Source organism: Apium graveolens, chromosome 8 (genome assembly GCF_009905375.1).
Source record: "Apium graveolens cultivar Ventura chromosome 8, ASM990537v1, whole genome shotgun sequence".
In the NCBI taxonomy this organism is placed as follows: domain Eukaryota; kingdom Viridiplantae; phylum Streptophyta; class Magnoliopsida; order Apiales; family Apiaceae; genus Apium; species Apium graveolens.
Genome location: NC_133654.1, coordinates 7,384,405 through 7,395,440, shown reverse-complemented (window position 1 = coordinate 7,395,440; position 11,036 = coordinate 7,384,405). Strand labels below are relative to the sequence as shown.

Here is an 11,036-nt window from a genome sequence, read left to right as displayed (position 1 = left end):
GCATTATATTTGCAAGTGTGAATGATAAATTTAGAGATTTTTCAAAAAATTCGAATCCCGAAATCTGATCCGATCCGGAAAAAAATTCTATCTGGTGCGGCCCGGCCCACGGGCCTTAAATAAGCCTTTTTTTTCTCGAAAATCCGGTAATAATATTTTTCGAAAAGCCCGGATTAAAACCCGGATTTAAAAAAGCCCGGATAAAAGTCCGGATCGAAAAAAGCCCGATAAAAACCCGGTTCGGCCCGGATAAAAGCCCGGGTTTTTTGAAAAGCCCGATTAAAAAACGATTTTTTATATAAAATTTTAAAATATACAATACTTTATATGATTTTTAAAATAATATATCATAATATTAGAAACAATTAAAGTATATATGATTATTTATATATTATATTAAAAATAATTATTTATTTCGGTGTCTAAACTACTCTATCTGATATATCAAGATATTATTTTCTCTGATATTTAAACTACTCATAATTCGAGTTATAAAATATTAAAATATTTTTTTAATATATAAATAAAATCCCCGGATAAAGCCCGGTTCGGCCCGATCCGGCCCGGCCCGCGGGCCTAAAACGGGCATTATATTTCTTAGGAAGACCGGCCCGGCCCGACCTGATTTTTAAAAAAGTCTGGCCCGATCCGTTTAAAAAAAACGGGTTTTTTAGAATATTATTGACATGTGCAAACTCGGCGAAAGTTATAATCCACTCCCTCCGGAAATTTCCGGAAAGGGAAATCTCTGGGGCATAACTTTTCGTCCAGTAGCATGAAATCGAATCTGAGTCCTCCCTTCAGAAACGCTGATAACATGTCAAGTTAACCGTGGGTCTTAAAATTTCGAGATCACATAGAAAGAACATTTTCAGGATCTTATATTAATATTTAATAAAAATAAAAATTATGAAAAAGATAGTAATAAAAAGTATATTTCATCTACCATCATGCTAAATGTTTTTAGATTTCTAAACTTATAAACTACCATTGCAAACCGAGAATATTGATGATTTTAAATTTTTAATCATATTTGAGTTGAATACACTACCATCAACTAATAAAATACTAGAAGTAGAAAAATAAAACATTGAAAATTAATTTAAGTTCTGTAATTTATTGTAATTTAGACTAATGATATAATCGAAGTCAACTAGAGTATCTTGTTTTACAAGTGATGTCCCCTGATACTATATGACTGAATTGTGAATTGTTTGAGCTTGTTGTGCGGATCAAGTATCGCATTTTGTTTTAATATATTTTCCGACTAATTTGTTTCTTTCTTGTATTAAAATTTTTGATTTTTTTCCTAATTAATTACATCAGTACACATCACTAATTGAACCCTTAACATCGTACCACGTGGCCGAAATCTTTTGATTTCGACGAATTTGTTGTATATAAAAGGTACTATATTCGTTTATATATATTATATTTCCGGTAGTCTAAGTTTTGGGCACACTCGTTAAAAGGAACACTTTTCGTTACTCCTAAATTCCAACTTTTAATTATTTATTATTTTTGTGTGCACTTGTCAAACAGGTATTTAGGATTTTAAATTTTCAAATCTATACTATCTATAATAACCGGAATCTGGAATAATTTAGTTCAATAATTTAGTTCAATGGTTATTCTCTAATTTTGGTTATTAAAAAAATAAATAAATAGTATTATATATCCGCTAAACTGCTAAATTATTAAACTACTACATAATCTACTTATCCTACTAAAATACAACTACCCCTTTTTCTATTATTAAAAAAAATAAAAAAGAGTGTTATATATGCGCTGAAATACTAAATTAATTTTTTTTAATAGAATCGTACTTGCATTAGATCAAATCATATATGATTACATCTGATAGAAAATTGGAAACAACACCCTCCCATTCATGTAGGCCTGACATAGAACGAGATACCCAAGTTAGCAAGTGAGCAACTCCGTTCGCATACCTGTGTACAAAACGTTCTAGCATCTCATTAAAATGCTTAACTAAATCTACACAATCCTTCACAATGAAGTGGAAATACGATTTTCCTGAACTTCCATTACATACATCAGCTAAAAGTTTAGAGTCCATTTCAACTATGCACCGTGCAAAGCCGAATTGCTTCATCCAGGAAAGAACTTCTTTGAGGCTTAATGCTTTAGCCTCTCTAGAGTCCATGAACCTGCCATCTTCTTGCACAAGTTATTCTATTATTATTTTTTTAATTTATTCTAGATATAGTATAAGTTTCCTTTGTTTAAATATAGTATACTTATACTATTAAACTACAAACCACAAGTTATGCTATTATTAATTTTTTAATTTATTATTATATATTTATATAAATAATTTTAAAATTATAACATGATGAGATAAATAAAAAATATAAATAATAACGGGAACCGAAACATCACACGGGATTTAAGCTAATAAATGTAAAGTTGGAATGGATAATCGGATATTCGATCAGAAAAAACAACGAATAACTAAGAGCCCGTTTGTGTTTTCATTAACTGGGCCTCTTCTGAATACAGGAGTATTAATATTTCAGATCATACTGTATCATATGACACTTATCAAAATAGTTGTCAAACTTATCTGATTATTGCATTCGTTAATATTTTATTTTTCCTCAATTTCATATAAATTTGTAATATTCTACCTCAAATAATTATTAATATTTTTAAAAATTGTCTTTCTTGTTCCTTATACTAAACACATTTTTATTGATCTACACTTTTTACACTAGTACATGTATTTTAACCGATTAATGAATTTGCCAAATTTTGTTAACCTGTAAGAACCATACAACACAATAAGTTGACAAATTTGACAAATTTTGACCTAACACTTTTGACAATCTCTATTGAATACGTAAATGTTTATAACAAGTTCAGTACTAAATGAAAAATGGCAATAGCCATTATTATAATTTGACACCAAATAGTAGTTTTTAGTGTTAAAATAGCACTTACACTCCAATACTATTTATATTTTATAATCTAATAATTTTATGGTTAGCTAACATTTTATTCAACTAATTCACTTTATATTAAAGTAAATATCTTTAGACTTTATTATTAATTATTTTATGATGTGATCAGAAATGGCTTTCTTGGTCCCAAATATAAGACCAAGTATCCATTTTATAACCAAATAATTTTGCACATAATATTGATGCTATCAATATAATACATTCAATTTATTGATAGCATTTTACAACCAAATAATTATAGCCATTACTATAATATATTTTACAACCAAATAATTTTGCACATAATATTGATGCTATCAATATAATACATTCAACTTATTATAGCCATTACTATAATACATTTTACAACCAAATAATTTTATATTTAGCTAATATTTCGTCAAACTCATTCAATTTATTTTAAAATGGACCTCTTGGCATTTCATTATTAGTTATTTGATGATGGGGAAAAGATGACTATACCATTTTTAGTCTCAAGTTTAAGACCAATCATTCATTTATGCATTTATCCATCAATGTATGGATATAAATTGAAATTGAGTTTTATAATTTTAATCATATATTATATCTATAAGACAAAATATAATTATGAATTGGACTTGTTCTTAATCCATCAATATATAACTAAAATATAACTACGCACTCTAGTTGAGTTTTATGATTTTATAAATTTAAATATAGCTATGCACGGTAACTGCTCTTACAATTTTATTACTACTCCAACATGCTCCAACATGCTCGGCCAGTTTAGGTATTTAACTGAAAATTCCTAATAATTACATATAATTTAAAATGGTAAACAGATATCTGACAATATCATTAAATAAATGTCAGAATAACACTAGTCTGAATTAGGTCCGAGCATTCGGTCGGTTCGGTCAGAAATCGGGTCGAACCGAATTAACCGTAAACCGAATTATATTTTTTTAGAAAAATCAAACCGAACCGATTTAATATATAAACCGAACCGTAAACCGAACCGAATTATTTCAGTTAATTCGGTCCGGTTTTTCAAACCGATATAATTGATTTTAAAATAAAGTTTTGCAACCCCTTTTATCCAATATCTTAAATTGATTTCTCTCTTTTAAACACACCCAACAGATCAGCTGTTATTGAAACCTTGAAATAAAGCAGAGCTTGCTGATATGTTATATTATTTGATGAATGCACACATGTCGAATTTGCTAATACCAAAATTAGAAGACTGATGAAGGGTAGAGAACTGAAAATCATGGTTCTACAATAAGAAGAAAAAATGCTGTAACCTGTAGGGATGAAGGTATCAATTTATATGACACCTAGCGGCGGCGTCTAATGTTCAGTCGAGTACTTCAGTTTCATTTCACAATGTTTTGTTTAATACTTATTTTTTACTGAATTATATAATACATATAAAATATAATAAAAAAATATAGATATATTTATTTCGGTTAATTCGGTCAAAACCGAACCAAAATTTTGGTAAATCGAACCGAACCGATCTTAATTCGGTTAAAATCGAAAAATCGAAATAACCGGAATTTTTAAAAAAAATTAAACCAAACCGAACCGAAATTTACCGGTTCGGTTCCGTTTTTTGGTTTCGGTTCGGTTTACTCACCCCTAGTCTGAATGTATTCTATCAATAAGAACAATAAATAGGTTGTTGAGTGCTGACCAGATAAGATCTTCTAATTAAGGGCCTGTTTGGCTACACACAGTTAAGTTACTAATTCGTTTATAAGCCAGTAAATACTTATTGACGAGTGTTTGTCAACCCAGTTTATAAGTTAAATTTATAACTTATAAACTGATAAGTTGAATGTTATTAACGACGTATTTTTTCTCAACTTATTTTAATTTTTCATTTTTTATTAACTTTTGTTTTAAAATTTATATTTTTACATATATTTCTAATTTAAAATTTGCGAATTAAGATAATTATATTTAAAATTTAATTATTTTAGCTCAATTGAGTTAAAAAAAATTCTGACATTTAACTAAACACTTATTTAATTATAAGTATCCATGTAGTCATCACTTATAAATGTTTTATTCATTTTAAGTTATAAACTATTTATTTTAATATTTCTCAGAAGTTCACTGAGACACCACCAAATCACTATGATTTTACTATTGAAATTTTCAATAGTTTTAATGTATACAGACTACAGTATAAAATGGTGTTCTACTAAAGCTCAAATTGAAATAGGCCATGTTTCGTGTTTTCATGATAAACGTTAAAATGAAACTTTGACTTGAATTTATATTCATATACGATTTAAGTTAATCTAATATGAAACTAATATTCCCTTCCCGACCAATTGTTTACATTTAGTTTAGGCACGAAATTTAAGAAATATGTATAAAGTAATGAAAAAAAGAAAGAAAAGTGTATGAAGTGGTTGAACCAATTAATTTTTAATATATAAAAATGAGATAGCGGAGTAAAAGTAGCGTGAAAAGTGAAAAAAATGGGAAAGTAGTGGGACCCATTTACTATTTTTGGTAAGTTTTGAAATGTAAAGAATTGGATGGGACATCACAATAAGAAAAATGTAAAAAAATCGTTGGGACGGAGATAGTATATTTGTATTTACGGTTTGAACAATGAAGGACAAGAATTATAAACAAAAGAATTTTTAAATTTGAAATATCAAAATGCATAATACATTATGTAAAATGAGCTAAAATATTCATGATAACATCTTGCAACTATAATAAAATACAAATTGTTAAGGTCAATTAAAGTACAATTTACAATTTTACTACAATTAAATTGTTTATATATAAAATGAAAAATATATTTGTGATATTATATATATTGTATATTTTTTAAAAAAAAATTGAAGAAAAATAGATTTAATTCAATAATAAAAACTCATACGACATATATACAAATGATCGAGTCGAACAAATAAAAAATGGATCAAGTCGTCGATTTTCATGCAAATTTATTAAGTTATCAGTTCTCCTAAAAGTTCAAGTTCTTTAGGAATTGGACTTACGAGGATCATATCTCATATCTCAACATCCCCCACTTGAAAACTAGGGGTGTAATCGAGCCGAGCCGAATACTGTCAGGCTCGGCTCGAGCTCGATTAAAATAGTTCGGGCTCCAGCTCGAGCTCGATCGAGCCTTTAATTTCAAGTTCGAAACTCGACTCGTAAAATGTTTGGTAGGCTCGAGTTCGGCTCGAAAGCTCGAATTAATTTACTAAATATTAACAAAAAATTTGAAATATGATCGGTTCGACTCGAGTTCGGCTCGATTTCAGCTCGAGTTCGACTCGATAAAAATAAGTAATATTTTACGAGCCGAACTCGAGTAGCTCACGAACAGTTTGACTCGTTTACACCCCTATCGAAAACCCATTTATTTGGGTTTGAAGAGTGGCTCACTAGTGTTTCTTTCCTTTTTGGGCCTAGCGTCCGGTCAATTAATAGGTGGAGATCTCGTCTCATTTATGGCCCACCATAGTACACGTTTTTTAATTACCCGGTGGGATCTCGTCCCATATATTTGGGCTCACCAAAGTATAATATCAATATTCTGAGTCTTCCTCTCGCCAGTCTGAACTCTGATATCATGTCAAGTTATATAGTTCTCCTAAAATTTTAAATGCTAGGAATTGTGTTTACTAGAATCATATCTCATATCTTATTAAAGTCTTCACATAGAGAGCATCAAGCGATATATTGAAAAAGATATATTTACATGTAGCCGTTTCATCACAATCACAACGCGTTTAAACTATCGACCATAAATATAATTCAGTATAAATCTTCAGTACTAAACCAGATCTTACAAACCCACGTTCACCAAGGAGATAAAACAAACTGAAATTTTAAACATAAATTTTAAACCTGAAAATGCGGTTTACCTTGGTTTACGTGGTTTGCAGGCTATTGCGTGAATCCGTAAGGTTTACCCGGTATGCATCCGAAAGGTAACGGTTGCGGGTTAGCTACCATAAAAAAAAAACTAAATTTAAATTGAGATACTGTATCTATCATGTGCATGGTGGATGCTTGTTTAAAAAAATTATAGGAGCTGTTTATAGATGCACATCATTCTGACAAAATACTTTTATAATTGATATTCAAACCAAAATATTTTTATATACACATTTAACTTCATCCACTTTTTACACACAACAAAAATAATTTGGTCTCAATTTTAACTAGCATATATAAATAATGAAGGGACGTGCATGCTCCCATTAGAAAATAGATATTGACAGAAGTTTTTCTAAAAATACTCAAGTTAGCAATTTTTTCACATAAATAAGCTGTATCTTGACATACTACATTGTGATTTTTTATACAACTTGCTTCAACCTATGTAATGCAATATCTTAAAATAAAATTCCGAGCTCAACTGAAATAGAGTATTAGCAATAAAGTTGATTGGAGGTTTTTGAATAGTAGAGAGACAAGTGGGCACGTGCTCTCATTATGGAATTCTGTCTCTGCATGTGTATGGCCTCCTTGATACATGAGGATTGTGAATAGAACTCATAGAAGCCTGTATGCCATTTATAATTGAAGATCAAATTTCAGTTTTCAAGTCAGTTCCGAGAACGAGATATATAAATTTTAAAAGGATAATAAAAAATAAGATATCGATAGTGTTTAATGTCGATCCAACTAAATGAGATAAATATCTTACTTTTAAAAGTGATTTTTAGAAAAAAAAAAATGAGCCCCTAAAATTAAATTCATGTCTATATTTGTTTAAATTTTTTTACTTTTTTTCTTCATATTTATAACAAAAATGTGTTCCAGACTCATTCATAATTTAAAATATATGGACCACATAAATAGACGATATGGACTGAGGAACTAGGAGCCAAAACAAAAGTGTTACGAATGAAACAGGAAAAGTGCATTAAATGTGATCAGACAGCGGAGTTGGATTCCAGAATCACAGCCAGCCAACCACTTCGCCAACTTTTTGCAACCTCATACTAATTTTATACCCAATTCTTTAAAATTATGTTATTTAAGATGATATCAGAAATTTAGTTGATGATTGAGGTTCGATTTCTTTCCTAATTTTTAAAAGTATTTATTTTTTTATATACTTGATAATTTATGTTATCGGCTTATTTCAGTTTATTCAAATGTATGTTTTGAATTTTTAGAATGACCGATTTATTCAAACGTATGAGTGAGACGTAGTGTTGTATTAATAAAAATAGTTTTCAAAATGAAAAAGAATCATAATTTTAATTTTATTAGATTCATTATTTGATAAATTTTTCCATATACTAAAATTTATTCTCTGTACATGACCATACTATTTTTTTTTTGATTATTTTACATTTATATATTGCACCCTTCTATTATGAAATTTTGTTGTGAAAAGAAATCGACCACGTTATACAAGGAGTCTTATTATATAACTAGGCTATTTATAGAGACGAGATCTTATTATTCTCCATACAAGGAGTACTAGATATCATAAAAACTTGAAAGTAATTTGTCAAAAAAGAAAAGTTAGTAAAAAGTCGGAAGTGGTAAACTAATTGTACTGATTGTGTACTTGTTTTTCAGTCTCAGAGGTCTACTTTGTAAGAATTTATAAACTCACCAGAAGACATTTTCTTGACATTAGTTTGTCACATTTTCAATTTTGCTTTCTGCTAATTTAATTTTTTCGAAATTTTAGGTATATAGTTAAAAATTAGTATTCCGACACCTTTTGATGTAGTGGTATTTTTTCTTCCCAGAAGAAGAAAGTTTTGCAAACAAATGTCATTTTTCATGATTGAAGATTGGAATTCAAACAAGTGCAACAAACACAAACAGTACAATAATTATGATACAAATTTATTCCAGGTCATTTAAACAGAATGAAAACATAGGAAAATGTACAATGTAATCATATTAAGCTAACCAATCACCTACTAAACAGTCTGATAAGGAGGCAAAATAAACATCAGAATTCGAAACCAGCTGACATGGTTCCTCTGCATTATTCCAAAACTCCTCCAGTATCTCCATCATAGGTTTCTCATACGAACACGAAGGCGACGCGCTATCCATCTCATAATCCTTGTGATTATCACTGCTTAATAACCCCGAGAAATCGTAATTAAGAAAATCTGTTAAGCAAATCTCACTAGAGTCAACGCAAGGGACAAGATCCGGAGATAGATCAATTGTCTTGTTTTTTAATGCATCCTCAACTAATGCCTCTGTGGTTGTATCCACTATCAATTTTTGACTAATTTTATCATCAGTAGCCTTGACATTGGATGCATTGGCCTGCACATTGTGCTGAGCAGACTCAGATTTATCGCAATTTTTCTTGTATTTCTTGATCTTCTTGGTGCTGCTCTTTTTAGGAGGGGTCTTTGGAGAAGCAGCAGCAGAAGTAGTGTGATTATCATGAGCCTTTTTCCTTAACGTCGTGTTCCAGTAGTTCTTGATTTCATTGTCTGTTCGGCCAGGTAGCCTTCCTGCTATCAGAGACCACCTATCACAAAAAATTCAATATTAAATTCATTATTTCATCCCAACCATGAAAATTAAACTAAAATGTTAAGCTAAAATATATAAATGTTAAGCAAGCAAAAAGCTGCGCTGCAGACTCTAAATCATACGTACCTATTACCGAGGAGCTTGTGAAGCCGAATAATAAGGTCTTCTTCATCATCAGAGATGTTACCTCTCTTGATATCAGGTCTCAAATAATTCAACCATCTTAATCTACAACTCTTCCCACATCTCTTCAGACCTGCATCCATACATCATATACAGTATTAGGTACACGAACACGTAAGTACATTGTTAATGGTCAACGCAACCAGAAAAAATCGGGTGGCACGAAAAGTACAAAAAAATTGTGTGGATCTTACCTGCTCTTTTGGGCAGGTTTCTCCATCCACCTTCCCCATGAAGATGAATGAAATCAGTGAGAATTTTGTCCTCAGCAGTGGTCCAAGCTCCTTTGTTCAATCCAACTTTGGAGCAACAAGGGCTTCTTCCCATTATTTTAATTTTCCTACTCCACTGCCTTTTTTGCTTTCCACAAAAAGCTCACCAAATGTTGGACCATATATATACACTTACACAACAGCATACGTATACAGAATTACATTGAGTGATATACATAAATACACGACTAGAAATAGAAAATAAACTAAGCTTGTAGTATGTGTACACTATGAGTACACTCATGATTGTGTGGTTAGTATTCTATTTTGAGCACAGTGTACATATCATTTTCTTTTATAATTAGCTGTTCGGATTTATTACATTTTGATTGTGTACTTAAATTGAGGGTCCAGATCAGGTTACACACCTTACGCATACATTGACCAATTCTGTCTAGTGTTGGAACAATCTTCATTATCTACTACTTAGCCCGAAAATTCACTTAGTAATCAAATTTTATAATCTTGAGATGATAAGACTCTTAAAATCCACGACCTCAATCAACCAATCAAATTACCCGATTACGGATCATGCATTTATGAATTACTTAATATTAAGTACAGATAATTATTAAATTTGTATTAAATTATATGACATTTATTCGGTTGAAGCTAACTTTATATTTTTCCCATTTTGGACTTTTTTTTTTAATTTCCCAAAACTATAAAAAATCAATTGATGTTACAGCTCAGATGGTTTCCCATAGCTCCTTCAAAAAACAAAACAATACCTGCATCCGTATATAATTTGACAACGACTTCAACGATTGTTAAGAACCCTAGTATTGGAATTACCATTTCATTGTGTACTCACTATCATTGCGACATTTCGTCACTAGTCTTCTTCAAAATATAGTACCGCATCTTCGCTTACGTCACATGTTATATTACACAGACTCCTGCTGGGGTGAGAACATTTTTAAGTTAAAATAGTTCAGATGTATATATTTTTTGACCCTTTAATATATTTTTTTGGAATTCTTTATTAGTGTACAAGTACAAGGAAGAAAATTTTTGAGCCACCAAAGTGTTGACTTTTAAACATGAGCCAATGAAGTGCAAAATTTTTAATTTATAGGTCATCATCCTATAATTTATTCTTAAACAAAGCATATAACGGACAGGC

The 11,036-nt window shown here is 30.2% G+C and overlaps 1 protein-coding gene across 1 annotated transcript; it reads right to left on the bottom strand.

Moving 5' to 3' along the window:
- Positions 1–8,779: 8,779 nt before the first annotated feature.
- On the bottom strand, positions 8,780–10,031 carry LOC141676489 (uncharacterized). The gene is made up of 3 exons (XM_074482140.1): positions 9,833–10,031; positions 9,582–9,711; positions 8,780–9,450 (listed from the first exon to the last, which is right to left on the bottom strand). The coding sequence occupies exons 1-3, from the start codon at positions 9,963–9,965 to the stop codon at positions 8,859–8,861; spliced, it is 855 nt and encodes a 284-aa protein (XP_074338241.1). The 5' UTR covers positions 9,966–10,031; the 3' UTR covers positions 8,780–8,858.
- Positions 10,032–11,036: the final 1,005 nt, after the last annotated feature.